Raw genomic sequence first — 24,785 nt, forward strand, 5'->3', positions numbered from 1 at the left:
GTAAGCCACGATGCCATGCACGGTGCCGACGCAGCTTCTGTTCTGCAAGTCGGCTCGACAGCAAAACGCGCTCTCCGCAGAGGCTCGTGACGTCTAGGCGTATCGGTAGCGAGGAAGTGCGACGGCGATTCATCGGTGGATGTCGTCTGTTCTAGAAACGCTGCTGATAGCTCGTTTCAAGCGTCGTACGGCACGTAAGGAAAGCAATGTTCAGTAATAACTAACATGTGTGCTGCTAAAATGTCTGTCATCTTCTGTTTCCGGACATCGCGGAATGAAATCTGGGATCGCTAGCAGTAGATATATGGGACAATATCGAATTTTCCTTGCTTCGCGTCTATGGAAGAGCACGCGAACGGTGGAAACGCGTTCACACTTTTCCTCAGATATACTTTATCCATGGATCTTCATTCGGAAGAGCTTTTTCGTAATTGCCTATACCAGCACGTCAGAGTTTGTAATCACTCTGCGGTAAATACCCCCTAAAAGGCCCTGTTCTTTCGAGCTCACGTGCTAGGGTTCCAATTCGAATTTTTTGCTTGCTTTTTAAAAATGACTGCTCATTAATAAAAGATATCTCCTGGTCGGAGCAGCCGCAAGTGCGCAGCTGTCAGTAGCGGTGAGACGTCCCCCTCGGTTACCGACCACCAAAGAGAGGGAAGACCACTCAATCCCTTTCCTAGTTTCCCTCTTGGCTACACGGCTCAATAACTCTACACACAGGGACTCGAGCTGGGGCTGGGAAGTGAGAGACGCTACGACTTGTTCCTGACACATTTAATTGAATAGTAATTGCAAATGGAGTACACACTTGCTGCCCGCATACAACATCTACACAAAATTATAATACATGAATAAAACATTCGTGATGCGTGACACAGGATACATAATCTAAATAGCTGCTACAATGCAACGGCGCGAACAGTCAAGGTCATAGAGTTAAAGAAAACATAGCGCAGAAACAGGACTCGGTAAAGGTAACACACGAGGACACACAAAACGAAGTTACTAGTGAATAAAACCGCGCAATGTCTCAACCTGCCGCCTCCCTTCCCGCAAAGTTCGTTTAAATATAGAAAGGGATGTAGCTCATCTCACGAGTGAGTCCATGATGCCGCAGGCCTAGGGGCTTGTTGTTCGGGTCGGCTCGGGTCGAGGCTCGTGAGTTGTCTTCCGGGTCGCGGTCCAATCCTTCTAGTTACTCTCAACTCTCTCGATCTCTTCCGTCCTCATCGTCTCCATCATCCTCTTCATTGCCTCCCTCAGTCATCATATCGTCGTCTCTACTCTCTATCTCATTCCATCCTCTGCCTCGGTCCTCATATCATCGTCTCTCATCTCGATCTCATCGCCTCGCATTCCATTCCCTCCCGATCGTGGTCCCGCGGCCGCTTTTCGTAGACCCTGACTCCGCCCTTCCGTGACACCCAACCAATTGTCACCATTTCCACACCATTCTTCACTGTCGATCAGTGCGTGTCAGTCTCGACGACTGCCCCCGCAGTCTACACCAGTGGAAAACACCCTCTCCAGCAAAGTAGAGGAAGCAAAAATGCAGAAGTGCCAAATTGAGAGAGTGAAACGGGCGAGCTGTCCGATGACACGTGAATTATGGGTGACCAGGAATCTCGACGCTCGGACAACACGTGCCGTCTCTAATGGACGACGCGCAGTGTTCTCGAGCGCCGCATTGAAAGGCCTGTGGCCGCCCCCCGCGTCGCTACAGTTTCCAGTGTTTGACGACCAGATGTCCACTTCAGGTTTCAGTGCCTCCAACCCGGCGTCTTCCGCACAATTCTCTGAAGTCGCCGCTTCCTCTTCCTGGGACGTCGGCGGCGGTCATCTACGGAGAACGCGATAATGAGCCCGGGAGTCACGGAGGCTGACGGATGTCGCGCGCGGCCTGGCTCAGGGACTACGGCAGAGCCGCATGAATGGAACCGATGAAAGGCGTTCGCTGCCCCACCATGCCATAAAACTGAAGGGCGCGCCCGGCGTCTCGTCGCTGCAGTGGCTGTATACAGTAGAAGGTGTCACCCGATCCTGGTGTTTGAGCGCTGGGCCTGCGAAGACCGTCAACAGAATTCTTCCGAGAACCCTGCTCCGAAATGCGCGTTCGTCACCGCAGGGGGCTTCTTTTTGCCGAAGCTTGTCTTGGGGAAATGGATGTACATCTGGAGAGGCCTGGCGCCCAGCCCGCGTTTTCGGGAACGTCACAGCGGGCCCGTCGCTGACGGCCCACAGTGAAGCGGCTACCCCATGTTACACATCCGCCCCTCGCTTTCGGGGGTCAATAGCTGACGGTTAAAAGAACTCAGTTTCGCTTAAGGGCGAAGCAATGAATGCGATACCAACAAATTGTATTGTTAAACGAAGTAAGGCTAGCAGCTAACTCTTTTGCATCCGATCTCGCGTAACTCAACAAAACACTGGTTTAAGGGACTATGGCCGCTCCTGGAACCGAAGCGTTTTCTTGCTCTGAGTTCTCTAAACACGAAGTAAGCGTTGAGAGCGCAGCAAGTTTACGAGCCGTCTCCCGATGCCTAGAGATAGCGCGCGCGCTAGAGACTGCGCCCTTCGAACGATGCGGTCCCCTACCCCCCCCCCCCCCTTCCGCTCCCCTGGCGTCCTTTCACGCTCCTTATGAAAGACGGGCGGGGCGTTTCCTCCCTGTTTGATGAGCAATCGACGGCAGGCCCTCACGCGGGAAGATGTTATCTCATGCGCTGTCCGTGCGACGGAGACAGACGGCCGGCTAGTTTAATCTCCGCTTCAGCCGCGTTCGTCACCAGCGCTCGCGAGCTTTTACCCACGGCCAGAATGCGCATGGTGATGCTATTAATTTGGTCTTTATACAGAAAATTACGGCAATGGTGACGGCAAAAATCCGCAGAGGGTGTCCATATAATTGTTATCACAATAAACATTTTTAAAAAGTTGAGCCATTTCACTCTGTGAAGTGGATGATAAGCAAAGCTGTTTCGCGCATGGCAAAGAGGTGACATGGTGGAGGACAGTTTGGTATGTAAGGCCAGGTTGTTAACGTTCAATACGCAATATTAATGCGAAAGCCTCAGATGCTTTATCAAACACGAAAATTGACCGTCGGCGGCGTCAGTCGATTGATGCAAAAAATAATCATCATGTGATGGCGTCATGATCACGTCATAGATCGTCAAAACTTGTGACGTTATCATGGCGTCATATATCGTGATATCACGTGATGACGCCATCGCATGACATCGTCGCTTTACACTGCTTCCGTAATCGGTCCGCCGATCATGGAGCTAGCGCAAAACCAGGTGAGGTGCAGAAAGCTTGCAGACAAGGAGGGGGAGGATCAACCCGTCGATCGAGAAGGAAAAGAACCTGGCTTTCGCCTTGGAGTTTTCTTAGGGGAATGCATTAGGGATAGTTTGGCTCTTTGGCATTGAGGCACTGCTGTACATCACGGCGTTTGTCTACAATATCTGCTGATAACCACATAGATGTATTTAGAGTGTTATTTCATGAAGTGCAATTTTATTGATCCGGTATTCTGTTTAACCTCTTCGCTGAAGAGGTTAATCCAGAACACTCAACTGCATGAGCCCTTATTTCTTTTTTTTTAGCGAGTGAAATATGGAGTTCTCCTGAGATGATTTTTTCCATGAGATTTGCAATGAATCGAAATATTTCTAGCCTTCATAAGAGCCCCATAGTAATATTCCGGTGCTTGAATGTTATTGCAATATGTTTCTGTAGTGCACTCCAGGATATAAAATTCGCTGCTCCAGAGTGCTCCCAGATGCAAAATTATCTGCTCCAAAGTGCTCCAAGATGAAAATTTTGCTGCTCCAAAGTGCTCCAAAACGGAAATTTTGCTGCTCCAAAAATTGCTCCAAATCAGAAGTCCTCGGTAGCATCACTGCAGTTGGAAAAAATAGCGTTCTGACCCATTTTATGGCTTCATTTTCTCAACGTAGCGGTTCAAGTAAAATATGGCTTATACATTGTATTGTAGTATGCTTTCTTGGCATTATATACAAAAAAATATTAAAAGAGTAATTTTTGTTTTAGGCGAGAAACATATTTTCGAGCTGAACGACCACAAGGTTTTGTGAAGTTTCCCTTTCCCACTGCAGAGGGTGCCATATTGCAGCAACTAGTGCAAGTCACACAGCTGCTTGTCACTTATTTAAGCAATACTGCTGTATACCACGTCAAAAGCGGTAAAAGTGCTCAAACGATGGAATGGCATCCTTGGATCTTCAAGGGGCAAGTATTGTCCAGCCGCCCTATAGTCCAAAGTGGCAGAATTTCAATGTATGAAGTCGGCGGCCTGCAGGACAATTTTAGAGCATCGTGTTTGGCTTTATCTAATGAACGCCAACAGGCATTGCTTGTATGTTTTAACTGTAGTATAGTAATTATGACATAAATGGAAAGGAATTGAAGTGAACGAAAAATGAACTTGTAGGGACTGAACCCTTCAAATAACGCACCCAATGCTCTACCAATTGAGCCCCCTTGCACCATCGAGAAACAAAAACCTCAGCATGGATGCCTCTGTGGCTCCTCCCAACAAGACCACCTCGCATTCCACGGTTTTGCCATCATTGGTGTTTCTGATGCACCTATGTTACTTGAACATCTGACGAGCACTTGTATGACTTGCATTAGTAGCTGCGAAAAGGCACCCGCTGGAATTCTGCTTTGATATGCAATGCAGCGAAGGAGAACATGGCAAATTCATTTCAGTTATTCAGTCCAAAAATCTTTTTCACGCTTAAAACACACATTAGTCTTTTCAATGTTTCTGTATATAATACCGATAAAGTATACTGCACTGGTCGATTCCATGAAAGATCAAAAAAGGTGTATACTTGATGTTTCCGATTTTCCTAATAATTTTGTATGTTGTCCACATATGACTGCATAGCACGAAATCACAGTTCGTTTTCAAATAAAAATTTTTTTCAACACAGGAAAATTCGACAAGTGTCGCCGGTTGACGACGACCATTTTATGAAGAGTGCGTTTCCGTAAATTCGCAACCACGCTGGCAGCTACTGAAGCTATATATTACAAATATCTTTTTCTTTAGTGGAAGTGTAAGTAAAGAGGAAATAGCTCTTATCATTTCATGGAATTCTGAGCAAATTATGTAATTTTAAAAATTCACGAAAAAAACTACGTTTTTGAAAATCAGGCCGCTATGGCTACTTCTGTGAACATCTTAGCTTGTTCATATTTGCAGTATGAATAGGCCTTTATGTGAATAATGAACCCCTGCATTTGCATTTCTCTAATAATTTTCAAAGTAATAAATTCTCATGCTCGAAACACCAAAAAGACAAAAGTGCTCCTCGATTCAAAAATCGATAATAAAAAAACCCGAATCTCAATTTTGTTCAAAGTCCCCCAAAATGTTCTCAAAGGACTGCAGAATGATATTATGAAAAAACATGTTGCATCATTTTTATTAGAACAAAAGCAGAAAATGTCAAACATTGTGTTTCCAGAGCGTGGTGGCTACTGCGTGAAGGACATCTCTAGTAACAAGAAAATACAGTAACACGTCTTTTTTCTTCTCTGAGCTTCGCTAAACAACTAATGATCTATTGTCGGAAAGTGGGAACTGTTTTGTAAAGAAAAAGATCGTTCCAATTAAATGCATTTGCGTAGTTTGCCACTTCACGCCAGTGTTAGACATTCCTCAGTCCACAGTAGGCACTTTCAGTTGTAGCCTCCTTTTCTTTCATCTATTTCAGTGGAGTATAATTAATATCTTGCATGCTAAAGAACGCATTCCCTCCATACGTCTCTAATGATGTTGTGCTGTGCCAGAATTGAGAGATTGGTATAAAAGGCAAGGTCTCTTCAGGAATGGAAATTAATTTCTGGAGAGCGGTCGCCAAGAGGTTTGGTTTTTGTTGGCCCAAATGTGTGCATTGTCAAACCTTATGTGATCAATGCAGAGTTGAAAAAGAATCGATTACGTGAAGATTGGTGGCAGCAGTTCTGACCACGAACACGACACGTTTTGTTTGCATTGCATCTGCTTTGCTTTGCATGTCCTTGTATCTCTTGAACCAGTGCTGGCAGACCTAGTCTCCCCCTTGAATTGAGGGCGCATCCTACTTTGTGACCCTCCGCAAAAGAGAGACTCGATCCGATATCTTCTACACAACGAAAGTTGAGGTAGTAAATTGAGGCACCATGAGCATGGCACCACCACACCATACAAAAAACTTGGTCATGGCTATAATGCCTACCAATAGCCACTTTCAGAGCGTAGGACAGTGATCGCACCAAAGTGAAGCACAATTTGGATGCTTAACTTCTATCTCAGGTGGTGTTTGGCTGACTGGCACAGCCGTGCTCGTTGCTGTCGTCTGTTCAGGAGGGCGTCTATCGCGCCGCCCTTTGCACCTGTCCGCCTAACGCATGCTACTCCGTTTACACGAAGGCGTGTAGCGCGGGCCACTCGATCCGATCTGCCACACGATCCGCATGGTGGGGATCCAGAGACCGGGCGGGAGAGAGACGAGCGGTGAAAAATGTATCGTGTAACCAACGCAATCGACACCCCAGAATTTTCTCGTGCAGAGCGACAAAGCCTGGCAAACCATGTGTGGTTGTTGTGCTTAGGTTGCACTGTGGTACTCGCCGTTCACCACTGTCGCCATTTGCGATTTCTCACATTCTTACAATGCATGATCGACTCAGCTACACAAATTTCGCGTTTAGCTTCGTTGCTTTTATATAAGCGCATTTACTAAAAAAAAAATTATCCAGAGGAATGAAAATGTCCGTGCTGCCCGTTGACGAGGAATATAAGCGGTGTCGCAAATGCATTTAATTGGAACGATCTTTTTCTTTACAAAACAGTTCCCACTATCCGACAATAGATCATTACTGTTGTTTAGCGAAGCTCAGAGAAGAAAAAAGACGTGTTACTGTATTTTCTTGTTACTAGAGATGTCCGAATGTAAGAATGGCAGACTGGGCTTGTGGTTTAACATATTTGAAGTTATAAGGCGCGAATAAGACACGGACGAAGAATAGGAACACACACACACGGAGCGCCACTTCCAACATAGATTTATTTAGAAAGAGCACAGAACATACTTATACACCGCGCGCGCCGTCATCGTGCCTCAATGCGCAGTCGCATTCAAGTAGCGTAACTCTTTTGGCGATAATGAAATGGAGGCAACGCTGACGCATAGATCACCTGATTCGATTATTTTCTTAGCCTCAATAATTAATCGTACTGACTTATCAGGACCTCGGCCGACTACCGCGCAGGCGCTAAAGTCCGGAACGCAATGACAATCCCGGCAGTGTATCGCGAGGTGGCCCTCTCTGCCATTTCTGACGTTATTATTATGCTGTCTTAGCCTGTCATTCAGGCACTGTTCGGTCTGGCCAACGTAACTTCTACCACACAACAAGGGGATCTCGTAGACCACGCCCTTCTGACAGCTTACATACTTGTTCTTGTGGTTGATAATGCAGGCCGGAGCTTTCCTGAGGAAAGGGTTAGTCATCTTGCAGAACCTGGAGAGTTTTAACGGGGCAGAGAAGACCACCTTTACATCAACATGATTGGCAATCTTTTTCAAATTATGGGATATGGTGTGTGTGTGTTCCTATTCTTCGTCCGTGTCTTATTCGCGCCTTATAACTTCAAATAGAGATGTCCTTCACGCAGTAGCCACCACGCTCTGGAAACACAATGTTTGGCATTTTCTACTTTTTTTCTAATAAAAATGATGCAACATGTTTTTTCATAATATCATTCTGCAGTCCTTTGAGAACATTTTGGAGGACTTTGAACAAAGTTGATTTTTGAATCGAGGAGCACTTTTGTCTTTTTGGCGTTTCGAGCATGAAAATTTATTACTTTGAAAATTATTAGACAAATACAAATGCAGAGGTTCATTATTCACATAAAGGCCTATTCATACCGCAAATATGAACAAGCTAAGATGTTCATAGAAGTAGCCATAGGGGCCTAAATTTGACTGATTTTCAAAAATGCAGCGTTTTTCGTGAATTTTTAAAAATACATAATTTGCTCAGAATTCCATGAAATAATGAGAGCTATTTCCTCTTTACTTCTACTTCCGCTAAAAAGAAAGATATTTCTAATATATAGCTTCAGTAGCTGCCAGCATGGTTGCGAATTTACGAAAACGCACTCTTCGTAAAATGGTCGTCGTCAACCGGCGACACTTGTCGAATTTTCCCGTGTTGAAAAAAACTTTTATTTGAAAACGAACTGCGATTTCGTGCTGTGCAGTCATATGTGCACAACATACAGAATTATCAGGAAAATCGGAAACATCAAATATAGACCGTTTTTTTATCTTTCGTGGAATCGACCCACTACAATCTATAATACCCCTGACACACGGGCAAAAGTAAAGTACTTTGAAGTAAACCCCTTTTGTCACACAGAGGTACCACTTGCAGAAAGGGGTTGCAGCGCACTCGCAGGTATGGTGGAGTCCCACAATGATGGGCGAGGTCTTCATGCAGGTTGGGTTTTGCAGGCCTGATCATAACAACACAAACTAAGCACACAAGCGTGACGCGCGACAACACACAAGTGTTTGTGTGCGACAACACACGCCATGCCACTGCCAACCCCATCATAGCGGTGCTAGTGATGTGATTAATACTTCTTCTTGGGCGAGTTGGTTCATATTGTAGATTAAGGGGGTAACAGCGTGAACACACACCTTAAAATAACGTTCTGCGATGGACATGCTTGCTGGGGCTACTACCCGAGGGCTAAGAAGGGATTGCTGCCCTTTGATTCGGCAGATTCTAAGACGATTAAGAGAGCTACAGCGATAATGTGTCTGGAATCGGCTCTCAAAAAATCGTGCCCGCATCAAATGATGCCTAGTTTCGACAATCAGGTACGCCGTCTTTCGGCTGCAGGGTTCCCCAACTCGGTCTTGACTGCTGTTTCTGAGACCCTCCTTCAAAAGTTGAAACGTGGAACGGGACGTACAACGGCTGAGGACCACCGGAAGGCTCTTAGGCCTGAGGTTGTACCGTATGTTCACAAGCTTTCCCACCATCTAAAGAAGGTGGCAAGTAGGCACGGGGTCCCAATTTGTTTCTCTGCCCCCAATAAGCTGGGAAAGCTGTGCCCACGTATTTGCAACACCAGCAAACGTGGTTGCCAGAAGAACCACCAAACGCCGTTCGTCAAGTGTTCCACTGGAGTGGTCTGTTGCATTCCCATGTCATGTGGGATGTTCTACGTTGGCGAAACTGGGCGCTGTGTCAACGACCGTTTGGGGGAACACGCACAAAAATTAAAAAAGCTAGATGATAAGTACGCACATTTAGTTGCGCATGTCATTAAATGCACAGGATGTGTGGCCCGGTTTGAAGGGACCATGATTCTTGGTAGGAGCGAAGACAAGACTGCACGTGTCAGTTTAGAAGCCTATCATATTAAGAAACTTGATAACAAGTGTGTTAGTGCCCCATCTCTTGCCCTCCTTGACTGTGAGTTTTATCTTCTAGATGTGGCTGTCGGGTCTTAGGTCACGTTTTCCTGCGGTTTTCTTTGGTTGGCTGTTATGCGTTGTTGGCGCTGCGGGTTGTTAATCTTTGTTATCCATCCCTCTATTTCTTTTTCTTTTTCTTTTTCATGCTTCACTTTGGTGTATATAAGGTGTATCATTCTGCCATTAAAACCAGTTGTCAGTCAGCGCTTTTGTGTCCGTGTCGTCTCTCTTGTGGGTGTGTGTTCGCGCTGTTACCCCCTTAATCTACTAGTGATGTGATGTGGTCGTTTGAAAGTACAGCTAGAGTAAACCTTTACTGTTCAACAAATCGCATTACTGCTAAAAATGAAAACATTTTCTCAAGGCAAAAAAAAGATACTCGCAGGGCACCCTAGTGTTGTGAGACATTTCCTTCTATTGATCAATTTTTCATACTGTGTGCGAGAGTACTCTCTTACTGCATGTAAAGTGCTCTGCTTTTTGAAAAGATCTGCTTTTTTGAAAAGAATTTATGCTGGAAGGGAGTTTGTCCAGTGTCACTGCATCTGAATGACTTCCTGGAAGATGTCCCCTTGTCTAAAAGTCTTTAGAGTGCCCATGTTTCAGGGGTATAAGCCATATTTTTACTTGGATTGCTTCATTGCAAAAATGAAGCCGCAATATGGGCTGAAATGCCATTATCTTCTCCTTTAATTGTCACAGTTTTGCCACAATTTCATTCGTCCCTGCAGTAATCTTATCATTTAATATGTGAGCTTATAAAGCCAACAATGTGAAGATATTCCTCACAAAAAGATTTGTTTCTTTTTTTCAAAAAACATCAAATATGCAGCATTTTGCGATGTTTTGTCATGACCAAAAATAATGAAGCACCTTCAAATTAAGAAATGAATTGTTTTGCAGTCATGGTTACAACCAGTCATTTTGTATCAATTATCTTGTGCAACAGTTTTACTTCTGTGTGCAAAGTTCAAAGCACCCTTTAGGCGTCACAAAACTTTTTCCCGGAAAATGCCACATTGATAGCTACTTCTTACATGGGAAATATATACTGGCACGATTTTTTTCAGTATGATTGAAGATGGTCTAAAAACCGCCAGGCCCAATTCATACGGAATGACCCACATTATACATATATAAATACAGACCACTAATAACGTAACCGCTTATAGTTCAGGGCCCCAGCTATAATGTGTCTTTTCCTTACTTCAGTTTACCCTCCCATAGAACTCCATGTATGCGCATAGTGCCTATTCTGTCTCTTCCCACAACAGCACTTTCACCTTTAGTGTCAGTACGCAGGCTCATAAGTTTGGCAAGCTTTCGCAAGGTAGCTGCCGTGGCTGGTCTCTGGGCTGCAAACAGCTTCGCATGGGCTGCCATTTGGTCTATTGCGGGAGTGCGATCTCTTTATGTGCAATCTATCTCAATGTTTAAGCCAGCTTCTTGCAACAGCACTTTCACCTTTGGTGTCGGTACACAGGCTCATAAGCTTTGCCAACATATCTTATGCCAACATTTCTTATACCAACCTTTGCATCTAGCATTCTGTCATAAAGCATTGAAACAGGATATGCAGGAATAGCTGTAAGACACTGCATACCAGACTCAGGAAGTTGTTTCCAATCTCAAAAGGTTTGGCCATGGCTCTCAGAGCTGCCATGGTCAGCTCGCCTGTGCAAAGTGTGGAGTACATGGCTTCCTGGGGCTGCTCTTATGGCAGAACTCACTGGAAATTGTGATGGTGAGCATGTGGATGTGTAAGAGGGCAGTTTATGGGTCTCTGATAATATAATTTGTCTGATCACGTGCAGGCATCAGTTTGGCCGCCCCCTGGCATGCAATCAGCTAGTGCAAAAGAAGCTGGCTGACATGGTGACTGAGATCTCTCTGGGGCTGCAAGCCTGCCTGCGTGTGGGTCGCCTCTTTGACCAGGGAAGGTAAAATTTTCACCTTTGGCATGTTTGCAATGTGCATGCACCATATCCTATCGGCAAGTGCCGGCAATGTTCTGTACAGCAAAGACCGGACTTGAGAGCACACCTTCAGCACACCTTGAGAGCCTTCAGACCAAGCATGGTACGGCGAGGGGGTTTGTGGAGCAGATGACACACGGGTCAAAATGTGCAGGTTGCCTGTAGCAATGTCGGCAAACAAGGCTGACACGATAGCAATGCCGAGAAGCCATTGACATGCATGATGCCAACATTTGGCGGACTAGTCACCAGATCGTGTCTCAGGGAGCACCAACGACAGCGAGTCACCATTTTCTTCGTGCTCTCGTGCCGACAAAACCAGGCTACCAACGGGTGCATTTGGCCGCTGAATAAAAACATTAACTGAAAATGTATTTGCTGCAACAACTGCACTTGCATTGCATACATATTCGGGCTCGCACATACTCTAAACGTGCTTACAAAGTTGAAATGCATGATTTCCCAGGCCTTGTGTTTCGTCCACATAGTGTTTGAGCAAGTGTAGATGTCTCTCACCAATCTCAATCGGCTGTGCCATAGGCCTATCACAGCCGACAACCAGTCAAGCTCATACGTTGCTACTGGTGAAGTACTATTATAACAACGTAGAACAAAGTAAGCTGCTGTTCCACATAGAGTTTGAGCAAGTGTAGATGTCTCTCACCAATCACAATCGGCTGTGCCATAGGCCTATCACAGCCGACAACCAATCAAGTTCGTACGTTGCTACCGGTGAAGTACTATTGTAACAATGTAGGACAAAGTAAGTTGCTGTTCCACGTAGAGTTTGAGCAAGTGTAGATGTCTCTCACCAATCACAATCGACTGTGCCATAGGCCTATCACAGCCGACAACCAATCAAGTTCATAAGTTGCTACCGGTGAAGTACTGTTGTAACAACGTAGAACAAAGTAAGCTGCTGTTCCAAATAGAGTTTGAGCAAGTGTAGATGTCTCACCGATCACAATCGGCTGTGCCATGGGCCTATCACAGTCGACAATCAATCAAGTTCATACGTTGCTAACGGTGAAGTACTATTGTAACAATATAGGACAAAGTAAGTTGCTGTTCCACATAGAGTTTGAGCAAGTGTAGATGTCTCTCACCGATCACAATCGGCTGTGCCATGGGCCTATCACAGTCGACAATCAATCAAGTTCATACGTTGCTACCGGTGAAGTACTATTGTAACAATATAGGACAAAGTAAGTTGCTGTTCCACATAGAGTTTGAGCAAGTGTAGATGTCTCTCACCGATCACAATCGACAGTGCCATAGGCCTATCACAGCCGACAACCAATCAAGTTTATATGTTGCTACCGGTGAAGTACTATTGTAACAACGTAGAACAAAATAAGCTGCTCTTATAAATAAGGCATGGTCATATCAACTTTATGTGAACAACTGGTAATACGGTGGCACACAAGAAATGAGAAGTGGTGACACGACAATACCGTGCTGCCAACATCAGCAAAAGTCTGAGTTTCAGTCTTTATTCCAGACATGCATACACAAATACATGGCTGCGGAGAAGAGAGAAAAAGCTGCTCAATCACGGCTTGACGATGCTCTCCTCCCCCACATATATACATCAGCACTGCGGTATGCACAGAACAAAAACAGCACCGGCTAATGATGTTGCATGAAAAAGCCACAAAAAAAAGCTAGAAAAACACAGTGCGCATAAAATGGGCAATGCTACAATTGCAACATATCTCAGGACACATTCAATGCAAGTTACGCAAAAAAAACAAATATATTGGCGGTGCAGTGCGCACATTAATGAAATAAGTAAAGAAGAAAATTATGAGAAAGTTCGTGGATAGAGGTGCGAGATAAACCAAACTTGTTAAGCAGAGAAGGCAAGGTATAGTTTAGAGTTTGAAAACCGTAGTTACACTCGATCCTGGATATATCGAACTCGAAGGGGACCGCGAAATAGTTCGATATATCGATAATTCGAAATACAAAATATGCGTATTTAAGGCTTTAATTAAAGCACTGCAGGCCTCGACACAGTTTTCGGAAATCATAAAAAGCGCAAACTTGACGATTCAGTCACATATGCTAAAGAACAAGGCGACAACTTCTTTTGCAAGTTACCGCACTTTATTTCGCATGAAAATAGTCCGTAAACTTGTATTGCTTGCGCGCCGTGAAGTTCCACAAGTCATCGTCAATATCATCGAAGCTTTCCAAATAAGCTAGTTCGGCCACAACAGCGGTGATTGACGCTGAACGCCGATGCAAGCTGTAAAGGGTTTAGCAGCGGCAGCGGCGGCATTGGCATCTTCAAATCGCAGGGGTCCATTTCCGCAGCACTGGCAACATCAGCTATGATCTCAGCATCGATGCAGTCAGAAGCAGCTACGTCGTTATCTGCACCGATGAAGTCGCTCGCTTTGCTCCCGTCCGATATGGGGCAGGGTTCTGTTTGGTGTCGCAGAAGTCTGTTACCAGACTGAGAGGCGCGAAGCGGCTCGTGGTATGCCCGCGTCACTGAGGCGCTTTGCCTGGCTTTGAGAGACGTTTCAATGCTATAGACATCGATGGTTTTCCAGAAACGTGAGTACATTACTTTCCTGTTGCTCATTGAAGGCCCTCTGCGCCCTTCAGGCGTGGAAAACTAATCGTGCCTTCGCCCTCGCTTCGCGAGTGCGGCCATTTCGCTAACGCTGTATGGCCGGTTGGCAGGGTCTCCGTCACGCGCTACTGGCCGCTGTCGCGGCCACGCGCTGTTTAGCCTGCGCGCCTGCCCCTTCGGGGCAGGCGCGCGTCTATGCCAACGTCCGTGGTGTGCCCGTGTAGGGCGCACTAACCCACGAGCCGCTTCGCGCTTCTCAGTCTGGCAACAGACTTCTGTGACACCAAACAGAACCCTGCCCGATATGGCGCCCGCAAACGCTAATAAGTCGCAAAATTCACCGACACACCGTAGGCATACTCAGCAGCCATGAAGCACCCACAGTTGTTACGTGGCACCAAGGCCCCCAAGGAAACAGTGCACGACGGTGCTTTACTTGACGTCGCTCCAAGCACCGGTCATCATTTTTATCGCTATGAGCGGGACAATGTTTAGTTCGACTCCCGAATGATGATTTGTCAAGAACGAAGCGAGAACTACACAAGTCCACATGCCGCAAGACAACGCTGCACGAACTAGAGTGACCTAGAATAGGGGGAGTGTCCAAAGCACCGCGGGACTACATGGGAGGAGTGAGGGCCTTTTGCGGTTCAGAGCACCTCTGGGTTTTCTGCACAGTAGGTGGAAAGGAAACGTGGCCAGGGGTAGCCTACTTGTGGACAGGGAATAACTGCAGAGAAAAGAATCAGGAGATAGTGGATTGCATGAGTGCGGATATTAAGGAATTTGGTAGTGGGGCCGAAATCATCCTTCTAGGGGACATGAATGCCCACATACATGATCTTGACGGATATTCAGACACTAATGGGAAGTGATTACTAGATCTCTGCGAGCAACACTGTCCGGAGAATAGTTAACACGGGGCCTAAATGTGATGGCCAGATCACGTGGGAAGTTGGAAACAAGCAATCAAGTATTGATTATTGTCTCATGACTGAAGGAATTTGCCACAAGCTGAGAGAAATTAGAATAGACGAGGAACGGATTAAAAGCTTGGGTAGTGATCATAAACGAATAACATTACAAATGGGATACAAAACTGAAAATAAGAGCATGGAATGCTCTTATTTTCAGAGAATAAGCTGAAAATAAGAGAATGAATACTTACCAACTAGCTCAGCTCTCTGTTATTCTAATGGAATCAAAGTCTGGCAGCTCGTATTTAAATGACAAACAAATAATAAATATAACCGCAAGAGTCGAGGAAGAAGTAGGCAAAACACCAGGCAAGGACTGGGAGTATTGTGAGCCTTTACATCTAATAACGAAGGAGATAGGGAAAAGAACTGTTTGCTGGGAAGGAAGGAGGAAGCCAAAAAGTTGGTGGAACAAGGAAATCCGGAAAGCGATCGAGAAGCGACGCGAAGCATCACGGGAGCATGGAAAGGCAAAAAAAGGAGAAGCGGCCGCAGGATGAAGTAAAAAAAATATGGGAAATATATTTAGAGAAAAAATCTGTTGTACAGAAATTGGTCGAGGCAGAAATTAAAGGTGAAATTGAACGCTGGGTGCAGAGATTCAGGAAAAAAGGAGGCCGCACCTAGGATATTTTGGAGCCATATAAAGGCGCTAGGTTGGAAGTCTGTCACAGTGCAACAATATATTGTAGATGAAGGAGGAAATCAATTGGAAGGGTACGAAGCGCTGGATAAGATTCGCTCGTATGGACCACTAACCATTACATCGGTACTATACAGGTTGGCGATGCAAGCAGTAAAAATGAAAATAGAAACATGGGCAGAACATAACGATATTTTGGGAGAACTTCAGAGCGGATTTCGAGTCGACAGGCGGTTAGACGATAACCTGTTTGTTCTCACTCATTGTATAGAAATATCTAAAATAGAAAATAGGCCCTTGTACGTTTCTTTTCTAGACATCACTGGGGCATATGAAAACATTATCAGGAAATTTTGTGGGATATATTGAAAGGAATGGGCATAGGGGACGACTGTATACAGCTTTTGAGGGAGATATACCGAGAAAATACAGTTTGGATAGAATGGGAAGGAATGAGTAGCAAAGAGAATGTTGAGATTAACAAGGGGCTGAGACAGGGATGTCCTTTGTCCCCACTATTATTCATGCTGTGCATGGTGAGTATGGAAAAAGCGCTAGAAGGTAGCAACATTGGTTTTAATCTGTCACACAAACAGGGCGGCGTGATGATTGAGCAGAAGCTTCCAGGTTTATTTTATGCGGACGATATCGTCTTATTTGCGGACAGTCGAGATGATATACAGCGGCTGACGGATATATGCGGAAGGGAAGGTGAAGCTCTTGGACTAGGATATAGCGTAACGAAGTGTGGACTGATGGTTTTTAATGATCCCTGTGATCAGACGGTGTCAATACAAGGCCAAGAAATACCGAGGGAAAGTGAATACAAGTACTTTGGAGTATGGGTAAATGAGAGTGCTATAGATACATGGAGGTACAGGAAAAAGCCTCGGCTGCAAAAGGATAGAGGAATGCTGCAATAATGAAGCACAGAGCATTGTGGGGATACAATAGGTACGAGGTGCTTCGAGGTCTGTGGAAAGGTGTAACGGTTCCGGGGCTTACTTTTTGGAACTCAGTTGTGTGCATGACGGCAGAGGTGCAATCGGGAATGGATGTAAATCAAAGTACTGTGGGGCGCCTCGCGTTGGGTGCTCACGGGAAGATGACAAATGAGGCTGTCAAGGGCGATATGGGATGGGCAGGTTTTGAGGCGAGGGAAGCTCAGAGCAAAATAAGGTTCGAAGAAAGGCTAAGAAATATGAAGGAGAGTAGATGGGCAGAGAAGGTGTTCCGTTATTTGTATAGGAAGAGTGTGGACATCATCATCATCATCATCATCATCAGCCTGTCTACGCCTACTGCAGGGCAAAGGCCTCTTCCATGTTCTGCCAATCAACCTGGTCCAATCAACCCTATTGCAAAGCGCTGTTCTCTGCCAAGATTCTTCGTAAGGAAATGCCAGCAGCACTAAAGAAAACAGAAGAAACTGAGCCAGGAAAAAGAGACAGGAACAGGTAGGATGCTGGACTAACAACTGACTTTATTTCGATGAAGACGCGAACAACAAACCGAAATGAGCATGCGCAGCAACAACCGTGAATCAATAACAGGCAACCTATCACCTATCACTGTCAAGAAATCGGATCTCCTTGTCATTCAAAAACACAGATGGCGCACTCACACACTTATCAGGACCAAGTTTGTGAATCTGAAACGCTTCAATAATTTCACGTTCTTTCTGTGTTTTAGCCCTCCCAGTCACTGAAACATTGCTGAATAGAGGGGCGCAACCGCACACTTTGCAGTGAATCGGTAGATTTCCACCCGTGCCCGTAGGAAGTAAATTTGCGTGCTCGCGCATTCTGTCATTCACACACCTACCCGATTGCCCAATACAGTCGAACCCGGGTATATCGAACTCGCCAAAAAACGTTTATTAGTTCGATATATCGCATAATTCGATATAGGCCCGCTATAGGATTTTGACACAAAGGCACATAACAATAAGAAAAGTACTTTATTAATATGGTGGCTTACTTGCGTGCCCTACTTTGGAACAAAATAGTCCTGGATTTTCTTCTGTGTCAACGACTTCGCTGCCTGCGACAGCACACACGCCTCCACGTTGTCCAACGAGTTGGAGCAGCTGAGGCTGCAACCTTCCACATTCACGCAATAGCGCCGGACCAACGCAAGTGCACTAATCACTTCGGAGGATGTAGGCAATGGGCCATCGTCAATTTCCTTATTGTTGTCGCTTTGGCTCGTGGTCGGCACGACGTCTGCAACGTAGTCCTCATCTTGTAGCTCACCCATGATGGCGACATCATCGTCCGCACTGACAAACTCGTCGAATGTCGATCCGTCGATAGCTCCCGGGAACTCTGCCAGCTCGCTCCAAACTTCGGCGGAAACACCTGCGGTGTTTTCAGTGCTGTCATCGGAATTTGGGGTGTCATCACCAGGCATGCGGAAGCCGGCACGCCTAAAGCAGTTCTGGATCGTCTCCTTCGTGACAAGTATAGGAGGCGTTGTTCGTGACATCTGCCCACGATCTACTCAACATAGAAAGAGCTCCGAGCAAGTCGATCTTAAGCTCCCTGCCGACACGAAGGTTCACAGAGCCCCAACAGGCAACACCACCAGCACGGACCACGCTGAATGAGGAGGCATTGAGGACTCGAGGAAAACAGGCAGCAGCAGGCACACAAGCATAAAGAAAGAAAAAATGGCGCTCACTTCTACCGCCTCTGTACCTCGGAGAAAGCACGACGGCCTCTGATTGGCTGTAAGCGCTGCGAGCGGGACAGGATCATTTCTTGCAGGGGGGTGTTCGCCCGTGCACAACCGGGTCTAAACCACTTTTTCTAGGGTGGCGCCGGCAGTTTTCCCCGCCACCGCGAGGGAAAGCCAACTTGCTGGGGCACTTTTGAGGCACATGGAGTTTGATATATCGGTTGTCGTTGCTATTTTCATTCGATGTAACAGTAACTTTTGCTATATATTCTCAATGTAAATTTACCGTGTTTAGAAATTGTTCGATATAGTCGGGCTCGACTGTATATTCTTTGCCACAGGTCAGGGGAATACTGTAGACAATGCATGTATAACACCTGCTGAATCTGTTGACATGCGCCGTATTACAACTGCACCTACTAATCCCATGCCGCGCAACTCGCTTACATATGCTGGACAAAATGCAGGGCGCAGAAAACACAAGCTTGACGCCGTTTCTCACTGCCACCTTCTTAAGATTGTGCGATACGCTATGTAAGTATGGCATAACCACTACTTGCTTCTTCTCTTCACATTCCTTACGCTGTCTAGAAAGCTGTTTCTTTTTCATGTGCAGAGATTCCGCTACCGCCTCAATCATAACCTGAGAGTAGCCTGCATTCACCAGCCTTTCAACCTGCTGATGAAAACCGGTTTGCATTTGATGCGTACAACTTTTTTCCAATGCATTGGAAATGCAAAGGTTGGCAATTGCTCGCTTTACGAGCTTCGAATGGGAAGACTCATACGGAAGGAGCATCTCTTTAGTCCTAGGACTGTACATCCAGCAGATATGATGATGGGAAAAAATTAGTGACAAATCTAAAAACCTAATGGAATTATCAAGCGGTTCTTCATGAGTGAAACATAGATTAGTGGAGCAGGACTTAAACACCTGCAAGATGTCACTGATGGCACTAGTGAGGCAGTCACTTGGTCCAATATTTAAAAGAATAAGAAAGTCATCTACGTATCTGAATATATGGGAGACTCGTCCATCATTTAAAATTGTACACACTGAGTCGTCAAATTTTGCAAGGTATATGTTACATAGAATAGGCGCCACGCAGGAACCAATGCACAGCATTTTTCTGCAAGAATAACTTGCCTTCGAAATTCACAAAAGTAGCTACTTTTGTGAATTTCGAAGGCAAGTTATTCTTGCAGAAAAATGGTGTGCATTGGTTCCTGCGTGGCGCCTATTCTATGTAACATATACCTTGCAAAATTTGACGACTCTGTGTGTACAATTTTAAATGATGGACGAGTCTCCTATATATTCAGATACGTAGATGACTTTCTTATTCTTTTAAATATTGGACCAAGTGACTGCCTTACTAGTGCCATCAGTGACATCTTGCAGGTGTTTAAGTCCTGCTCCACTAATCTATGTTTCACTCATGAAGAACCACTTGATAATTCCATTAGGTTTTTAGATTTGTCACTAATTTTTTCCCATCATCATATCTGCTGGATGTACAGTCCTAGGACTAAAGAGATGCTCCTGCCGTATGAGTCTTCCCATTCGAAGCTCGTAAAGCGAGCAATTGCCAACCTTTGCATTTCCAATGCATTGGAAAAAAAGTTGTACGCATCAAATGCAAATCGGTTTTCATCAGCAGGTTGAAAGGCTGGTGAATGCAGGCTACTCTCAGGTTATGATTGAGGCGGTAGCGGAATCTCTGCACATGAAAAAGAAACAGCTTTCTAGACAGCATAAGGAATGTGAAGAGAAGAAGCAAGTAGTGGTTATGCCATACTTACATAGCGTATCGCACAATCTTAAGAAGGTGGCAGTGAGAAACGGCGTCAAGCTTGTGTTTTCTGCGCCCTGCATTTTGTCCAGCATATGTAAGCGAGTTGCGCGGCATGGGATTAGTAGGTCCAGTTGTAATACGGCGTATGTCAACAGATTCAGCAGGTGTTGTACATGCATTGTCTACAGTATTCCCCTGACCTGTGGCAAAGAATATATTGGGCAATCGGGTAGGTGTGTGAATGACAGAATGCGCGAGCACGCAAGTTTACTTCCTACGGGCACGGGTGGAAATCTACCGATTCACTGCAAAGTGCGCGGTTGCGCCCCTCTATTCAGCAACGTTTCGGTGACTGGGAGGGCTAAAACACAGAAAGAACGTGAAATTATTGAAGCGTTTCAGATTCACAAACTTGGTCCTGATAAGTGTGTGAATGCGCCATCTGTGTTTTTGAATGACAAGGAGATCCGATTTCTTGACAGTGATAGGTGATAGGTTGCCTGTTATTGATTCACGGTTGTTGCTGTGCATGCTCATTTCGGTTTGTTGTTCGCGTCTTCATCGAAATAAAGTCAGTTGTTAGTCCAGCATCCTACCTATTCCTGTCTCTTTTTCCTGGCTCAGTTTCCTCTGGTTTCTTTAGTGCTGCTGGCATTTCCTTACGAAGAACTATGTACCAACTTGCCCAACAAGCCACCCTAATGAAATCTGCCAAGATTGTTCCACATTACTTTAGTTTTATGCATATTAATTTTCAGACCTACTCTTCTACTTTCCGTATCCAGTTCAGTAATCATGAGCTGTAATTTGTCTCCTGCGTTACTTATCACTGCAATCTCATCAGCGAATCGCAGGTTACTGAGATACTCTCCATTAACTCTTATCCCTAATTCTTCCCAATCTAGGGCCCTGAAAACCTCCTGTAAACACGCGTTGAATAGCATTGGAGAGATCGTGTCTCCCTGCCATACACCCTTCTTTATTTGGATTCTGTCGCTTTCTTTATGGAGGACTATTAGTGGCTGTGGATCCGCTGTAGATTTCTTCTGTTATGTTTGTATAGGCTTCGTTGATGCCCTGATTCCGCAGTGCCTGCATGACTGCTGATGTCTCGATCGAATCAAATGCCTTCTCGTAATCTGTGAAGGCTATGTATAGAGCTTGGTTGTATTCCGCGCATTTCTCTATCACCTGATTGATAGTATTGTCACGTGGTCGTGACGTCGACGAAGACAGCAGTCGGCGTTTGCAGAATGAAACTATTTATTTGGCCGAACTTGTGGCCGGGAAAATGAGAACTAGAACTACAGCAATACACGCTGTACAATGATAGCGGCGAACAGGGCGTCGTCCGTCGATCAACTGACTAGCAGTCAAGCGCGTCGGCTTTTATACAGGCGCTATCGAACTTTCCAGCGATATCGCTGGTGGCGGCGTTATCTCTCGACAAAGCTGGAACATTCTCGTGCGGCGCACAATCTTAACAGATTGTTCCAAAACAATCGCGAAGCTTCCTACACATCACGGCGAGGCCTGCGCAGCGCGTTGCCCACAGTCTTTGTGGGTGAAGCTTACACTCATGAAATATAACACTCGCGGCAGTATGAATATGGTCTATTGTTGAGAAGCCTGTACGAAATCCTGCCTGTTCCTTTGGTTGATTGAACTCTAATGTCTTATTACTTTTGTAAATAGCTTGTAGACAGCGGACAGTAAGCTGATGGGCCTGTAATTTTTCAGGTCCTTGACGTCCCCTTTGTTATGGATCAAGATGATGTTGGCATTCTTCCAAGATTCTGGTATCCTCCCCGTCGAGAGACACTTCGTATACAGGGTGGCCAGTTTTTCTAACATCATCTCTCCACCGTCTTTCAACAGGTCTGATGTTATCTGATCCTCACCAGCGGCTTTGCCTCTTTGCATTCCCTTTAGGGCTTTCTTTACTTCTATATTAAACGTAGCGCAAAACAACACGGACAAAGTAAAGTGGTAACATACACAGCGCAGACTACCAACTGAAATTTACTGAAGAACATTCACACGTATATACGCAATGAACAAGACACGTGATGAAAGAATAAAAACGTGTTTTAATGACTAGCACTCAAGTAATCTATTTCGATGGGGTGCAACACTATCGATGGCCTCGCGACACATGCTTCACCACATCTGTAGATACAGAACGCTTCCTCAATTTCTCGCTCCGTTTTTCCGTTAAATCTTGCCAGCACACTTGCTTCCGTCAGCCTGGGCGCGCAGCCACAGTCCCTACAATGAAGCGAAAGGTTCGAACATGGTGGCCCATTCAAAGAGGCTCTGTGGTCAAATAATATATTATTTAAGCAGCGCTCTGTCTGCCCAACATAGCTTTTTCCACAGGACAAAGGTATGTTGTAGACCACTTTCTTACCACAGTCAACTAACTTTTCTCGATGCTTGATGTCGCACCTGTTGTTCTCCCGACCTTGCCTCTGTAACTTCTTATGCACTGCTGGGCAAACCTGGCCAAGCTTCCTTCCACCTGAAAAAAACCACATTACAGCCATACCTGGCCCCTACCTTTTTCAAACGATGAGACACCCGGTGAAGGTACAGAATACAAACAAAAGGACCGCTGTCATTTTCCAAACGCTTTTGTGACCCTCTCATTTCCTTCTTCATTTTCTGGTAAAGCCTTTCTCCAATGAAGGCCAAGTGGCGCTCCGGGAACCTCGAATCCCTAAGGCGCTCCACCTGTCTTGCGAAACTCTCTTCCATCTGATGTGGACACGACTTCCTGAGTGAAGCCTTCAGGCAGGACACCGCCACCCCATCTTTCACAACCTTCGAGGTTCCCGAACGGTAATCAATCAAGGCCTTCGCGCTATGGGGAGCATATATCCAACATACATGACTCACCAAAAAAACTTAAACACAGGTCCAAAAACTGTATGCGTCCATTATTCGGCACTTCACGTGTATTCAAGTCCGCCCGCTAATTCTTTAAAGGGGTACTGACACAAAACTTCGCGGCCGAGATAGCCTGCTGGATCGATTTCCGTGTACGTGCGTGTACCATCTGCGAAATATCGGCAGCGAATAAAGCTTGGAAGGTATTTTATATGAATATTGAAGTTCGCGTGCGCGATCCAGCATTATAGGGCGCAAGGTCTGGGTACGGGCTAGTTGGTATTCCATTTTTTTAAAATTGTGATAACAGCGCAAAGTAATACACGAGACAGAGAGCAACGAAGACGAGCGCTGACTTCCAACTAAAATTTTATTGCGAACAACAAGCAATTTATGAAAAAACGACATGCGATAAAAACCTCATATGATAAATGATCGACACCCCCTCCGAAACACGAAGCCAACATGATCAAGCACTCTAAAGCACCAAAACGGGAACAGCCTGTTAAAGGGACCCTGAAACGGTTTTTTTAAGTTTTGTCAGCGTTTAGGCAGGGGCATCCCCAAATCATTCGCACCAGAAATTAAGCGACGCACTGTCTACCAAGGCCGCTACGGAATTTATATCTATACCCTCCTCCTCACCGCTGCCTTGCACCCTCAACTCACAGACACCCTGACATCGCCGGCGATCGCAGCGCTCTCATGAGCGCACTCGACGGTTTGAGCTTCGCCCAGTCATGGCCTCAGATATTTGCGCCGACGGGTTGCGCGCATTCTCGGAGGCCCAACAAAGACGAAGCTCGCGGAGTGGTTGATATCTGCTCCGACAGGTGCCGCCACACTACCAGCAGATCTTATTTTATTCTCCTGTACGGCGACAATCTGCAAAAGCATGCGGACAAACAAAAATAATTCGAGAACGATCACCGATACGCGTAAACTCGGGCAATATGGTTGTGTCTTCAGGGGTGAAGTTACAGCCACAAAAAAGTGGATCGTGGCGTTGAACGGATAGTGAGAGCGCGACGCTCATTTCAGCGATGAGCTGAAGGAATTCCGCTCGCCAGATGCCTCACGAACATTGCACGATTTCGCAGCTTTACAAGTCACCAATTGCTAGAAATTGCTAGATATGTGGTACACAACACGGCTAGGGAAATTAATTATGTCCAAGAAAAGAAACCTCGAGATAAACACTGTCGCTCAGCTCACGTCAACACGGAGTACGTTGTAACACAGGCAGACGACGCTCGCTGCCCACAGGAGGTTCAGTGACGTGTACTGGACATATCCAATCAGATCAGCCGCCTGCGTGACGTCGCGCTTCCAATACGACGCGCTTTGGAAGTGGGCGGTTTGAAAACGCGTTAGGCTGAGCCGCTGTGATCGGTGGCGATTCGCAGCTTCAAAGCCTTGTAATAAATTACACAGTTTACGCACAGAGCTTAAATTGGTCTGTAAATGATCCTTAGGACTTGCTCTACCAGCTCAATGTGTTCGTACAAAATCGTCAAAACCGTTTCAGGGTCCCTTTAAAAAGAAACCTAGCGCATGTGTGGGTGCAGGAAAGCAAGTTCTTTATCAGTCAAAGCTATCGAAGGCTTACTAACAGAGCCACCTTCAGCGATTGCTGCGGCCTCTATGATGAGTCTTGTATTCTCGTTGGGATGCCTTGCTAATATAGCCGTCTTTTCAAAGAACGGAATACAGCCGCATTGTG

General features: G+C 45.7%; 1 protein-coding gene across 1 annotated transcript in view; it reads left to right on the forward strand.

Annotated features, from left to right (window-relative positions):
* LOC119391000 (glutaryl-CoA dehydrogenase, mitochondrial) overlaps positions 1-24,785 on the forward strand; it is a 127,071-nt gene that overhangs the window by 51,721 nt on the left and 50,565 nt on the right. Inside the window, exon 3 of the mRNA XM_037658705.2 lies at positions 11,333-11,458. Within this exon, the coding sequence (XP_037514633.1) occupies positions 11,333-11,458 (126 nt within the window). The remainder of the gene's footprint in view (positions 1-11,332; positions 11,459-24,785) is intronic.

This window comes from Rhipicephalus sanguineus, chromosome 4 (assembly GCF_013339695.2).
Source record: "Rhipicephalus sanguineus isolate Rsan-2018 chromosome 4, BIME_Rsan_1.4, whole genome shotgun sequence".
Classification (NCBI taxonomy): Eukaryota; Metazoa; Arthropoda; class Arachnida; order Ixodida; family Ixodidae; genus Rhipicephalus; species Rhipicephalus sanguineus.